Consider the following 15,541-nt stretch of genomic DNA (forward strand, 5'->3'; position numbering starts at 1 on the left):
CCCATATCCCTGCAATTTTTTTCTCCTTCAAATATTTATCCAATTCCCTTTTGAAAGCTACTATTTAATCTGTTTCCATCGCCCTATCAGGTTGTGCATTCCAAATCCTAACCACTCGCTGCGTAACAAAGTTTTTCCTCATGTCGCCTCTGGTTCTTTTGCCAATCACCTTAAATCTGTGCTCTCTGGTTATCGACCCTTCTGCCATTGGAAACAGTTTCTCTCTATCTACACCCCTCATGATTTTGAACACCTCTATCAAATCTCCTCCTAACCTACTCTGCTCTAAAGAGAACAGCCCCAGCTTCTCCAGTCTATCCACGTAACTGAAGTCCCTCATTCCTGGAAACATTCTAGTAAATCTCTTCTGTACCCTCTCCAAAGCCTTCACGTCCTTCCTAAACATGGTCAGTTAATCATTTTAAATCTGACATCGATAAATTTTTGCAAGACAAGATTATTTAGAGATATGGAGCATGGGTGAGTGGATGGAATATACAGATCAGGCATGATCTCATTGAATGGCGGAACAGGCTCGAAGGGCTGAATAGCCTCCTCTTGTTCCGATACTTTCTCTGATGCCGTGCTGTTTGTGCACCAGTCACAAAGATCTCTTCGTTTTTTAACCCTTTGCTTCCGCCGAACTACCTTTCACTCAAGTCTGGTTCTTTGCCCCTTCCTTCAGCTGTCTTCTGTCCTCGAGGCTCTGATGCTCGCTGGTTGCAATGCCACGGGCACGGCCACACTCCTGTACCTGGCTCAGGTGCCCGGACCTTTTATAGGATCCCGGACAGTGAACGGTGGCAGTCTGTTCGGCTCTGGGGGAATCGCAGCCGGGCCCGATCCTGCCACCGCGCCCCCCCCCCCCCCCCACAAAGCTGGCAGTCACACACACACTTTCTAGCTGGGGTTAGCGGTCAGTGGTCAGGAACTTTGGCCCATCTCCAAGCCCAGGGATGCAGGTAACCATCGTAGCACCCATATCTGATGCCTCTGGCTGAGATCAACTAACTCAGTATAGACCCAGTGAGGGACCCTGGGACTGTCCTGGTCTGTGCGGATCAGAGCCACTAATCATAGAATCTTACAACACAGAAGGAGGCCATTCGTCCCACCTTCCTATGCCAGCTCTTTGAAATAGCTATCCAATTAGTCCCACTCACTCTGCTCGTTCCCCATAGCCCTGTAAATTTTTCCCCATCAAGTATTTATCCAATTCCCTTTTGAAAGTTACTATTGAATCTGCTTCCACCGCCCTTTCAGGCAGCGCATTCCAGATCACAACAACTCGCTGCGTTAAAAAAATTCTTCTCATCTCCCCCTGGCCCGTTTGCTAATGACCTTAAATCTGTGTCCTCTGGTTTCCGACCCTCCTGCCACTGGAAATAGTTTCTCCTTATTTACTCTATCAAAACCCTTCATGATTTATGAACACCTCTATCAATTCTCCTCTTAACATTCTCTGCTCTAAGGAGAACCAGCTGAGATTCTCCAGTGTCGACACATAACTGAAGTCTCTCATCCCTGGTACCATTCTGGTAACTCTCTTCTGCACCCTCTCCAAGACCTTGACCTCCTTCCTAAAGTGTGGTGCCCAGAATTGAACACAATACACCAGCTGGGACCCAACTCGTGATTTAAAAAGGTTCAGCTTAACGTCCTTGCTTTTGTTCTCTATGCCACTAGAGGGAGCTAAGGTATTTTTAAAAATTCATTTCTCTCTTGTTTCACACTTCACTCTGGGACGGATCAGGAGCCTGCTCACATCCTACTGATGGTGCTATTCACCCATGTGCGAGGGATTGTGAGAGGTCAGGCATCTGGGAGTGCACACTTGCTGCCTTTTCCACCCCTCCCTGTAGTGAACACCGCGCCCTCCCATCCCCGGATAGTAATGTTCCCAACTCTAATTGTCCCCATTCCTGGAGGTTTATCAGGCCACCTCCAGCCGCCCCGCCAGCCAGGCTCCTGCCACTGGTCGCCCGACACGTCTATCCTCGCAGTGCCCCGCCTTCCGACGGCCAATCGGAAAGCAACCAGGCTCTTAATTACCCGATTGAATGCTGCTTGACTATCAGTTCACCAGACTTTATTCATCCCGTCTCCAATATATTTATAACTAATAAGTGAAAGCATTCAAATAAAATGAAAAAAACCCCACAATTTTATTTTAATATCCCTGTGGTTTTTCTCCTGGGTTTGCTTGTAGCAGCGTCCTGGAGATTAATATTTCATTCCTGGGGACCCTGGAGGGGTCGGCAACCTGACCAGATAACGGCACTGCCAAAAGAAGAAAGTTTACTGGTTCAGACCACGTGCTGAAGCAGCTTGATCGGTACAGCGGCAAAATGTCCATCCGGCAGCTGGGGGACCCCCCAGGTTCAAGTCCTGACCTTATCTCACCAATTACTGGGCTCTGGAGCAGCATTTGAGGAGAGGAAAGCAAAAAACAAAACCGCCTAACTTGTCCCAGCGCACCATCCGGAGAGGCTTCCTGGACCTCACTCCGCACTCCAGACCATCGAGGACTGTGCCTGGCCACCTGAGCCTGGGTTAAACGTTCTCGTCACAGAAAAATGTCATTACGCTGCTCACCACAAGCACCAACACTCAGCTGTCCCAGTCTGTGCAGGGCTTTGTGAAGACCTCCTGTGTATAGTCGTAGTCACACCCTCCCCGCACCACTCACCATTAACACTGACACCCATATTCCTAAAGCGACGCCACAAGTGCCACGTGGCACTGCCCGTTATGGTACTGAGTCGCACAGACCCAGGATGCTCCCCGGTTCAATCCCTCTTTTCACTGAGTCAGTTGATCTCTGCCAGGGCGGCACTGCATTGAACCTCCTTGGACTGGGGATCAGCAGAATCGACACTGCTGCGTGCTATTGAGTGACCCCTAATGGAATGTGTGTGCGCGCGTGTGTATGCGAGTGCAAGTGTTTGGATTCTTTTAGTTGTCATCTTGAACTCTGAGCAGCTGACAAAGTTAGGGCAGGAAATCAAGTTTGTAAAACAATAATGACATAAACGATGATAAAAAAAACAATCAGACTTAAAAATGCAGATTCTACATTTAAAATATGCCAAGGTGCATTCTAAGCAGATGAGACGACAGCTACAGCTCCCAGCAAGCACCTTGCCCACAATTCCCAGCATCAATCTCACTCCAGGTGTCACACTTTGTTACAGAAGCAACGCAATCTTAAAGAAAGGGAAATGAAAGCCAGCTGTTGAACCAGAGCCTAAAATTTACAAGCAGATACAATTGCCCTCTAACTAACCTCATGATTTACAAGCAGTTAAATAGCGCAGACAGTAATTTTCCCCTATTGTTCTTGAACTATATTTTGAGCTTGGCTGGAACAACATAGAAAGGCAAAGAAGAGTGATAGTTACTGTTTATGAATCTACTGTCGACATCTCAAATAAAATAAGGTAATGTTGATGTACTTTTGAAATCAATCAAACCTGTTGTAAATTCCTGGCCGCCTTCTTGGTACTGTGAGACAGGTTAGACCAGAAGACGCTAACATAGAATCATAGAATGGTTACAGCACAGAAGAAGTCCATTCAGCCCATCGAGCCCATGCCGGCTCTCTGCAAGAGCACTTCAGCTAGTCCCACTCCCCTGCCCTTTCCCCGTAGCCCTGCAAATTTCTTTCCTTCAGATACTTATCCAACTCCCTTTTGAAAACCGTGATTGAATCTGCCTCCACCACCCTTTCAGGCAGTGCATTCCAGATCTTAACCACTCGCTGCGTAAGAAAGTTTTTTCTTACGTCGCCTTTGGTTCTTTTGCCAATCACCTTAAATCTGTGTCCTCTGGTTCTCGACCCTTCCGCCAATGGGAATAGTTTCCCTCTATCGACTCTGTCCAGACCCCTCATGATTTTGAACACCTCTATCAAATCTCCTCTCAATCTTCTCTGCTCCAAGGAGAACAACCCCAGCTTCTCCGGTCTGTCAACATAACTGAAGTCCCTCATTCCTGGAATCATTCTCGTAAATCTTTTCTGCACCCTCTCTAAGGCCTTCACATCCTTGCTAAAGTGTGGTGCCCAGAATTGGACACAGTACTCCAGTTGAGGCCGAACCAGTGTTTTATACAGATTCATCATAATTTCCATTAGTTTTTGTACTCTATACCTCTATTTATGAAGCCCAGGATCCCGTAAGCCTTTTTAACTGCTTTCTCAACCTGCCCTGCCACCGTCAACGATTTGTGCACACTTACCCCCAGGTCTCTCTGTTCATGCACCCCCTTCAGGATTGTACCATTTAGTTTATATGTCCTCTCCTCATTCATTCTACCAAAATATATCACTTTACACTTTTCTGCGTTAAATTTCATCTGCCACTTGTCTGCCCATTTCACCAACCTGTCTGTCTTCCTGAAGTCTACCACTCTCCTCCTCACTGTTCACTATACTTCCAAGTTTTGTGTAATCTGCAAATTTTGAAATTGTGCCCTGTACACCTACATCCAAGTCATTAATATATATCAAGAAAAGCAGTGGTCCTAGAACTGACCCCTGGGGAACACCACTGTATACCTTCCTCCAGTCTGAAAAACAACCGTTCACCACTGCTCTCTGTTTCCTGTCACTTAGCCAATTCCGTATTCATGCTGCCACTGTCCCTTTTATTCCATGGGCTGCAACTTTGATGGCAAGACTATTATGTGGCACTTTGTCGAATGCCTTTTGGAAATCCATGTACACTATGTCAACCGCATTACCCTCATCAACCCTCTCTGTTACCTCATCTAAGAACTCACTCAAGTTAGTTTAACAAATCCATGCTGGCTTTCCTTAATTAATCCACACTTGTCCAAGTGACTGTTAATTTTGTCCCTGATTACTGTTTCTAAAAGCTTCCCCACTACTGAGGTCAAACTGACTGGCCTGTAGTTGCTGGGTTTATCTTTACACCCTTTTTTGAACAATGGTGTAACATTTGCAATTCTCCAGTCCTCTGGCACCACCCCCGTATCTTAGGAGGATTGGAATATTAAGGCCAGTATCTCTGCGATTTCCTCCCTCAATTCTTTCAGCACCCGAGGATGCATCCCATCCGCTCCTGGTAATTTATCTACTTTAAGTACTGCCAGCCTTTTTAATACCGCCTCTATCAATTTTTATCCTATCAACTTTCTCCACTACCTCCTCCTTTACTATGTCTATGGCAGCACCCTCTTCCTTGGTGAAGACAAATGCAAAGTACTCGTTTAGTACCTCAGCTATACCCTCTGCCTCCACACATAGGTCTCCTTTTTGGTCCCCAATTGGCCCCACCCCTCCTCTTGCTACCCTTTTACTATTTATATGCCTATAGAAGACTTTTGGATTACCTTTTATGTTGGCTGCCATTCTATTCATACCCTCTCTTTGCCCCTCTTACTTTCTTTTTCACTTCTCCTCTGACCTTTCTATGTATAGCCAGATTCTCAGAGGTATTTGCAACCTGACATCTGTCATACACGCTCTTTTTCTGCTTCACCCTATTCTCTATCTCTTTCATCATCCAGGGAGTCCAGACTTTAATGCCCTGCCTTTCCCCCTAGTGGGAATGTACCTCAACTGTACCTGAACTATTTCCTCTTTAAAGGCAGCCCATTGTTCCATTACAGTTTTGCCTGCCAATCTTTACTTCCAGTTTACCCGGGCCGGATCCGTTCTCATCCCACTGAAATTGGCCTTCCCCCAGTTAAACATTTTTACTCTAGATTGCTCCCTGTCCTTTTCCATAGCTAATCTAAACCTTATGATACTATGATCACTGTTCCCTAAATGTTCACCTACTGACACTTGCTCTACTTGACCTACCTCATTCCCCAGAACCAGATCCAGCAATGTCTCCTCCTTCGTCGGGCCGGAAACATACTGATCAAGAAAGTTCTCCTGAACACACTTCAGAAATTCTTCCCCTTCTCTGCCCTTAACACTATTACGATCCCAGTCTATATTAGGATAGTTGAAGTCCCCCATTATTACTACTCTATAGTTCTTGCACCTCTCTGTAATTTCTCTGCAAATTTGCTCCTCCATATCTTTCCCACTATTTGGTGGTCTATAGAATACACCTAGTAGTATAAGGACACCTCTATTATTTCTTAACTCTAGCCATATAGATCATATTAGAGAAGAAATAAAATCCACAAATGCTGGAGACCTGAAAGAAAATGTGAAAATGCACAGCATGGCAGTCAGCTTCTGTGAAGAGAACTGTAGGTGTGTACCCTTCATCAGAACTGAAAACTAACATACAGCACACAAGGAGGCCATTCAGCCCATCGTGCCTGTGCCAGCTCTTTGAAAGATCTATCCAATCAGTCCCACTCCCCTGTCCTTTCCCCATAACCCTGCATATTTTTCCTCTTCAAGTATTTATCCAATTCTCTTTTGAAAGTTACTATTGAATGTTCTTCCACCACCCTTTCAGGCAGTGCATTCCAGATCAGAACAACTCGCTGCGTAAAAAAAAACCTCATCTCCCTCCCTCCTGGTTCTTTTGCTAATTTCGTAATGACATTTGTTATTGGGATATGGGTGATACTTATTGGTGTTTGATCCTCCCCGCCTGATTTTCCTCTGTGCACTGCACTCAGGCACAGGAACAGGAAAATCTGCTCCAACTGTGGGAGTTATCTTCACCACACGGACTGCAGCGGTTCAAGAAGGCAGCTCACCACCACCTTTTCGAGGGCAATTAGGGATGTGCAATAAATGCTGGCCTTGCCAGTGATGCCCGTATCCCATGAACAAATAAACTAAAATGTCTTTCTGCAGTCGCGCAAATACAACACTCCACACACAATTGGAATTGAGCTTGTCCGCGATGCCCCTGCAGTTGAATAGCCCGATGTCGATGACGAATTGGGCGAGGCACCAGAGGGCCGCCGGCATCCCTGGAGATGTTCCCCAATAAGAGTTGGTGCCTTCAGGACAGGAGGGGAGAAAACAAGGGCATTAAAGTCCTATTGGGAGGAAAGAGCTGTTGTATTTGCTTGTGCTGAAAGATGAGCCGCTCACTGGGATCTCGTTATTGTGCCGTTGCAGGGAGGAGTGAAGGTGCTGATCACGGGACCATGGCAGGAAGCCAGCAATAATTACAGTTGCCTGTTTGACCAGATTTCAGTGCCTGCATCTCTTATTCAGCCCGGTGTCCTTAGATGTTATTGCCCAGGTAAGAGACAACCTTTTATTCATTCTTACTTTTCTTTGCAAGATCCTTCCCTTCTCCGAGCCCAACTGCCACACACCATGAGCAGGTGGGCTGGTGCCAGAGATCTGTTCGTGCCATACTTGTGCCTGGCACTGGTGGGTGCAGCCAACGTTTTCTGCTTTTTCCCTTCACTCGGCCTCTCCCATTGACGCCCGGTTGGGATTTGGAGCTTTCTGGTGTTGGGGAAATCGCAGCCTACGTCCTCTCACTTTGCACCCACATTAAGAACCAGTGAACTAAACGTGTTGCTTAAAAGCCTGGTTAGGTTGGCAGTCCTGCCACCGTTCCTCCTCCAGCCAGAGAGCCTGCATTATTCAAGAAAGAAAGAACTTGCATTTATATAGTGCCTTTCACATCCTCAGGATGTCCCAAAGTGCTTTACAGCCAATGAATTACTTTTTGAAGTGGAGTCACTGTTGTAATGGAGGGAACGGGGCAGCCAATTTGCACACAGCAAGGTCCCACGTACAACAATGTGATGAACGAGCAGATAATCGGTCTCAGTGTTGTTGGTTGAGGGATAAATATTTGCCCTGGAGGACTATTTGGGAGAACTATTCTTCTTCGAAATAGTGCCATGGGATCTTTTACATCCACCTGAGAGGGCAGACGGGACCTCGGTTTAACGTCTCATCTGAAAGACGGCACCTCTGACAGTGCAGCGCTCCCTCAGCACTGTACTGGAGTGTCAGCCTAGAGTGGGAATTAAACCCCAGAACCTCCTGATTCAGAGACGAGAGTGCTATCCACTGAGCCACGGCTGACACCTTGGTTTCAATTTCTTTTTCTTTACCTTCCTGTGTGGAAGTTTTGGCTTCCATTTGGCAATTGCCCACAGTGGGATGATTGAAATCAGGAGGTCACCATGTGGGGAATTGTAGGACCCCCTTCGCTCTGCTTTGTGGCCTAGGAGCAAGGCATTGGTTGGAATTCCAATCCTTGATTTTTTTTTTGAAGTTAGCGAGTAATGTCGGCAAACTTGCTAAACAGAAGTGGCAGCACCGCCCATTCAGTGAGGCAGCTGCAACAACTAACTGTCACTTTTTCTTTTTCTTTCCATCCAGCCCACGACACTGGCCTTGTGACACTGCAGGTGGCCTTCAATAGTCAAATCATCTCCAACTCTGTCGTCTTTGAGTACAAAGCCAGAGCCTTGCCAACTCTTCCCACGTCCCAGCACGACTGGCTGTCACTGGACGGTAAGTAGCTCCAATCACTGTCTAGCACATTGTTCAGCTTTGAAAGGTACCTGTTCTTGAGGCAATTGAACACTGGCGATGAGATTAGCTCCTTGTTTGGTCAGATGGTTGTGTATTTGCATTGCCAGCTTCTGTTAAACAGGGCTTGAGGTACAGCACATCACATGGGCTTGTTGAAAGTTCAAAGCTTAAATTGAGTTTATTGACTAATCTGTATTCAGTTGGCACACGTATCAGCAAGTCGTGGTTAGATGAAAACCTGTGGATTGTCAGAGGAAGGTAAGACTGAGGGTGGTAAGGAGTTTTACAGACTAAAGTTCCTGACAAACAATGATTTAGACTCAGAGCTGGTGCAATGAGTCTTGATTTCAACACTGTGGGAGCAGAAACTATCAATCAGACAGTGTTCTCATGCATTGAAATTTTAAAGGGCTGTTTTCAGAACATTGCACAGGATCTGGGGGTACAGATACACAAATCACTAAAAGCAATGGCGCAGGTTAATAAGGCCATAAATAGCAAACAATGCACTGGGGTTCATTTCTAGAGGGAAAGAATTGAAAAGCAGAAAAGTTATGTTAAACTTGTATAGAATCTTGTGCAGTCTGGTCTCCATATTCTAAAAAGGATATAGAGGCACTGGAGAAGGTACAAAAAATGATTTACAAGGTTAATACCAGAACTGAGAGATTATACCTATCAGGAAAGGCTGATCAGGCTCTTTTCTCTAGAAAAAAGAAGGCTGAGGGGTAACCCAATAGCAGTCTTTATGATTATCAAAGGGTTCGATAGGGTAGACGTGGAGAAGATGTTTCCACTTGTGGGGGAGACCAAAACTAGGGGCCATAAATATAAGATAGTCGCTAATAAATCCAATAGGGAATTCAGGAGGAAACAGGAGAGTGGTTAGAATGTGGAACTCGCTACCACATGGAGTGGCTGAGGCGAATAGCACAGATTGATTTAAGGGGAAGCTAGATAAACACACGAGGGAGAAAGGAATAGAAGGTTATGTTGATGGGGTGAGATGAGGTGGGGTGGGAGGAGGCTCGTGTGGAGCATAAAGACCAGCATAGACCTGTTGGGCCGAATGGCCTGTTTCTGTGCTGTACATTCGATGTAATACAATTCTATGCAGTTTCTGCAACATCCTCATCTGAAAACTATTTCACAGCAGCCGTTGTATGAAGATTGACAAATGCAAATTATTCACGGTGATGAAGGGTTCAAATCCCAGGGGGCACAGGTTGTACATCAGGAAATTAGGAGTAAGAAGGGGAGTCAGGGGAACTTTTTTTAAGGGTAACAGATTTGCGGAATAAGTTATCAGGTAAGGATATTGAAGCGGACTGTGTAAACGGGTTCAAGAGGCAACTGTGTTTCTATAGAAAGAAGGGATTGATAGATGTAGTGAGGATATGGGTAGATTGGATTGAGGAATATGGTGAGATGGTGGGTAAAGAAAGATAGAACTTGCATTTATATAGCACTTTTCCACATATCCCTAGGACGTCCCAATGCGCCTTACAGCCAATGAGGTAGTTTTGAAGTGTAGTCACTGTTATAGTGTAGGAATCGCAGCAGCAAATTCGTGCACAATAAATTACATAACATTCCATAGAATGTACAGCTCAGAAACAGGCCATTCGGCCCAACAGGTCCATGCCGGGCACAAACTCAGGCCAGACAGATTGCTCTGTCCAATTGAGACCCTTTGGGACACTATAAAATGTTGTCAGTATTTCTGTGATGTATATCTGCACGTATCTTTTTTTTTTAAATCGCCATTTATTTTTGAAATGGTTTTCTGTCCATCTGCTGGTGTGGGGCCTCTGCTCCAATTCATAGAATTACATCGAATGTACAGCACAGAAACAGGCCATTCGGCCCAATAGGCCGGTCCATGCCGGTGTGTATGTTCCACGCGAGCCTCCTCCCACCCCTCTTCATCTAACAGATCCTTCTATTCTTTTCTCCCTCGTATGTTTATCTAGCTTCCCCTTAAATCCATCTATGCTCTTCGCCTCAACCACTCCATGTGGTAGTGAGCTCCACGTTCTCACCACTCTCCTGGTTTCTCCTGAATTCCCTATTGGATTTATTAGTGACTGTCTTATATTTATGGCCCCTAGTTTTGGTCTCCTCCACCAGTGGAAACATCTTCTCTACGTCTACCCTTTGATAATCTTAAAGACCTTTATTCGGTCACCACTCAGCCTTCTCTTTTCTAGAGAAAAGCTTACTTCAGCTAACCCTACCTGCATATCCTTCGAACCCTTTTTCCCTCAGGTACTTATCCAGCCTCCCCTTAACTTGCACAGGCAGTTCTTCTGCTGGTGGTGTTGTGTAACCAAAGTGCAACAGCTGGAACGATACCAAAAAAAAACACAAGATCACAAAATAATCAGCCTGGGAAATGTGCTCAAGTCTCTGGAGTGAGGGCTTGAACCCATGACCTTCTGACCGTGTGGCAAGAGTGCTACCACTGAGCCATGGCTGACACCTTAAGGAATGTGGTACTCATCTAGAAACTTGGGCACATCGACCCTACGATTACGGTCTGGAAAGTTGGCCTGAAGAGTGTTAACAGCAGAAAAAAAGTCAACCAGAAACAGCTGTCAAATTAGCAACAGTGGATATGAATCAGTGTGAGTCATCAGTGCGAGTCGTGCATCGGGTTTGTGGCACTCCTACTATGCGTCACCGTCATTTCCATTTTAAAGCGATTCTGTACTGTATCTGCGATCACCTGTAGGTGCACAACATTATTCTGGAGCTACTCTATCTCCAATTTCTTTCCATACCCATAGAGACGCATCAGATTTTTGTGCCAGGACGTCTTTCCCCCTTTGGGCATGCCCGAGGCTCAGTGTGGATAATTGAGGGCCCAATCCCTATCATTCTGTAGGTGAAGCTTGTACATACATCATAATAATAACAACTTGCATTTATACAGCGCCTTTAACATAGTAAAACGTCCCAAGGTGCATCACAGGAGCGATTAGCAAACAAAATTTGATATTAGGACAAGGGACCAAAAGGAGTGTCTTAAAGGAGGAGAGAGAGGTGGAGAGGCTCAGGGAGGGAATTCCAGAGCTTAGGGCCTAGAGAGCTGAAGGCACGGCCGCTAATGGTTGGGTGAAGGATATGGGGGATGCTTAAGAGGCGAGAAATGGAGGAGCGCAGAGATCTCGGTGGGTTGTAGGGCTGGAGGAGGTTACAGAGATAGGGAGGGGGGGCAAGGCTGTGGAGGGATTTGAACACACGGATGAGAATTTTAAAATTGAGGTGTTGCCGGACCGGGAGTCAGTGTAGGTCAGCGAGCACAGGAGTGCTGAACGGGACTTGGTGCGAGTTAGGATACGGGCAGCAGAGTTTTGGATAAGCTGAAATCTGTGGAGGGTGGGAGGTCGACCAGGAGAGCGTTGGAATAGTGGAATAGTGGAGTCTGGATGGGAGTTAAAAGCAGACCTGGCAAACTTTCATAGGGAGCATGGAGGGAGTGCTGCATTGTCGGAGCTCCACCCTTAAAGAAAAAAGAAAGACTTGCATTTATATAGTGCCTTTCACAACCACCAGACGTCCCAAAATGGCTTACAGCCAATGAAGTACTTTTTGAAGTGTAGTCACTGTTGTAATATAGAAAATACAGCAGCCAATTTACACACAGCAAGCTCCCACAAACAGCAATGTGATAATGACCAGATAATCTGTTTTTATTGTGCTGATTGAGGGATTAATATTTGCCAGGACACCGGGGATAACGCCACTGCTCTTCTTCGAAATAGTGTCTTTTACGTCCACCTGAGAGAGCAGACGGGGCCTCAGTTTAACATCTCATCCGAAAGACGGCACCTCTGACAGTGCAGCATTCCTTCAGCAGTGCACTGAAGTGTAAGCCTAGATTTTTGCGCTCAAGTCTCTAGAGTGGGACTTGAACCCACAACCTTCTGACTGAGGCGAGAGCGCTACCAACTGAGCCACAGCTGAGATGTACACCGAGGTCCTGTCCAGTGGTTCAGTTGGATGTTAGGTCCCAGGGCACTATTGAATGAACAGTAGGGAGTTCTCTCGGTGTCCTGGCCAACATTCCTCCCTCAACCACCACCAAAAATAGATTAACGAGTCATTCTTGCTGTTTGTGAGTTCTTATTGTGTTTAAAGTGGCCACCACATTTACCCGGCCACTATGAGGAGGGTCGGCTCACCTCCAAATTGTTTGGCATGGGATATGGCCACTCTGCCCAACTGCAAGTCCTGCACTTGCCCTTGATGCCACCCCCCTGTCCAACTCATTATTTGTGGTTGTGCCTCAGCCAACATAACAACAGTGGGGTGCCTTTCAACTACAGACTACCCATTTCCCGCCTGATAAACGGGTGGCTGGCAGTTGAATGTCTGGTGGGGATATTGTGTGCCCATTGGCCCGCCTGAATCAACTTTCAAACAGGTCTTTAAATGGGTGCCCAACTCTCCCACCCAAAGCTAGCAAGAGGTTGTTTAAATATGCAAATCGGGGTCCTACACCTGTTGTAGGAACCCGACTGCACCTTTCAAAATGAAAAGCAGCAAGACCCGGACAACATCCAGGCTTGGGCTGATAAGTGGCAAGTAACATTCGTGCCACACAAGTGCCAGGCAATGACCATCTCCAACAAGAGAGTGCCCAACCACCTCCCCATGACATTCAATGGCATTACCATCGCCGAATCTCCCACCATCAACATCCTGGGGGTCACCATTGACGAGAAACTTAACTGGACCATCCACATAAATACTGTGGCTGCAAGGCTGGGTATTCTGCGGCGAGTGAGTCACCTCCTGACTCCCCAAAGCCTCTCCACCATCTACAAGGTACAAGTAAGGAGTGTGATGGAATACTCTTCGCTTGCCTGGATGGGTGCAGCTCCAACAACACTCAAAAAGCTCGACTCCATCCAGGAAAAAGCAGTCCGCTTGATCGGCACCTCATCCACCACCTTAAACATTCACTCCCTCCATCACTGCCGGAGCGTGGCAGCAATGTACTATCTACAGGATGCACTGCAGCAACTCATCAAGACTTCTTCGGCAACACCTCCCAAACCCGCAACCTCCACCACCTAGAAGGGCAAGGGCAGCAGGTGCATGGGAACACCACCACCTCTAAGTTGTTAGGCAAGGGTATTACAGGCGGGTTGATGGAGTTAAGATACAGATCAGCCATGAACTAATTGAATGGCGGAACAGGCTCGAGGGGCTGAATGGCCGCCTCCTGTATCTATGCTCCTAAAACGTTAGTAAGGCCCAAACCTAAAAGTGGTTCAGACTTCCCAACTGTTGCCTTGGCTGGTGTCACAGGCGCATTGCTGATATCACGCCTGTTCGGCACCCAAACCGAAAGTCTCCCCATGTAATTCTTTGCAATTGACGCATTTTGAGACATTTTGAAAGACATAAAAAGATGTAATATAAATGTATTCCTTAAGGAATTTTTATGTTGTCCCACATAAAAGTTTAAAGGAAGGTTATCCTGCACATTGAAAACAAACCGTGTGCCACCAGTCCTATTCCTAGACCACATTTAATGCTCACTCATATACAGAGCCGAACTTCTTCCCACCACATGGCTAATAAATATCTTGATGTCAAACCACTCCAAAAGGCCTGCCACTAGGCCCGTTGCCAGCGGTAACCAGCTGAAGAACCACTCCATATTCCAGTAGTTTGTAATCATTTTGTGATCAGTGCTTTTACCTGGTGCTCTCGAGACACAGTGAAGTGTTTCGCTGGCGTAAACAAAGGCAACAGTTTGTGGATTAGCTGGCAACAGTTCAATTCTATTTTTTTCTTGGGCTTGTCACGTTAGATAAAAGAGCGCAGACTACAGAAATTGCACGGCAGGGATTTATTGCTCCAATTTCCTGGCCTACTCGCCTGAAGATGTTGGCCACGAAATTCGATCTTATAGCGCCGGCCGTTAAGGCTGGTTTTCTTGAAAAAATGGCGGCCGTCTCGCTTCCGCTTGCTTCTGGTGCGGGACATGGCAGCCGCCATTTTGGAGAGGACGGCAGCACTGCCACTGCCTGCACTTGCCTCTCCAATATAAATGTGCACATCATGGTGTCAATTGGCGTGCAAGACTGCGATTTTGGACGTCGCCACACTCCATAATGCCCTCTCCTATCCACGCACGGAAGAACAGTGCGCAGCAGTTGTACAGAGACGCAGGCAGCGCTTCTTAAAGGGACACATGCATCTTTCAGGTAAGTTTCGATTTCAGCTTTTGGAGAGGTTTTTTAATATTTTATTGGAGTAGTGGCTTGGTGCAATACATTTAATAAGTTGTTAAAGTGTGCAGGGATGCTTGCAAGGCTTTGGATGTTAAAGGAAGGCCTCTGAGAACACCACTTGCTCCCATTCCTGGGGGCTCTGTTGCTGTCCCCCTTGGGCTGCAACATCACATGGAGATGAAGCAGAGGCAGCAAAAGGGACAAGCTGCTCGCAGAGGGAAGAGGAAGAAGCAGAAGAGGAAGAAGCAGAAGGAAGGAAGGGGATATCCGGGATCAAATTATCTGCATGCAGTACCAGCGACCACAACTCCAATTCCCCTTTCAACATTAGTCCCACACCTTACCTTCCCTCTGCTATTGACCATCACAGCGTCCTCCTGCCACAATGCTGAAATAAAAGCCACCACAAAGCAAACTTTCCAATCCAACTTTATCGATATATGCATCCAAAATTACTTCAAAAAATCAAATAATCACCCTTGTGCATTCCCTTAGTGACTGTCTTGAGTGTGCCTTTGCCTATCCTAGTGATGTCACGCAGTGCTTCCCCAGTGGCTGCAGCATGGCTGGTGGAAGGCTTCTGACTTTCACTGGGGGACACTGCAGATGGCCTTGCAGGACGACCTCGAGGAGCTGGTGGCTGGGAGCGTGATATCGAGTGACAGTGTTTCTTCTTCACTCTCCTCTCCCTCTACTTGGTCAACCACTGGCTGGGCAGGCTGCATTCTGCAGGTTGTGGTGAGGGGAGGGCAGGAAAGCAAGAGGTGCATGCTTACACCATGTGCATCTTGTACATCAGAAGATGTTGTGGGATGAGGGGGAAGTGGGATGTGAGAAGGAG

The 15,541-nt window shown here is 46.6% G+C and overlaps 1 protein-coding gene across 1 annotated transcript in view; it reads left to right on the forward strand.

Moving 5' to 3' along the window:
- The window catches only part of camta1a (calmodulin binding transcription activator 1a), a 135,739-nt gene that overhangs the window by 37,473 nt on the left and 82,725 nt on the right, over positions 1–15,541 (forward strand). Inside the window, exons 5-6 of the mRNA XM_085967557.1 lie at positions 7,064–7,190; positions 8,294–8,428. Of these exons, the coding sequence (XP_085823683.1) occupies positions 7,064–7,190; positions 8,294–8,428 (262 nt within the window). The remainder of the gene's footprint in view (positions 1–7,063; positions 7,191–8,293; positions 8,429–15,541) is intronic.

This window comes from Somniosus microcephalus, chromosome 25 (genome assembly GCF_052327205.1).
Source record: "Somniosus microcephalus isolate GS21.2 chromosome 25, FLI_Smic_1.0, whole genome shotgun sequence".
Lineage (NCBI taxonomy): Eukaryota > Metazoa > Chordata > Chondrichthyes > Squaliformes > Somniosidae > Somniosus > Somniosus microcephalus.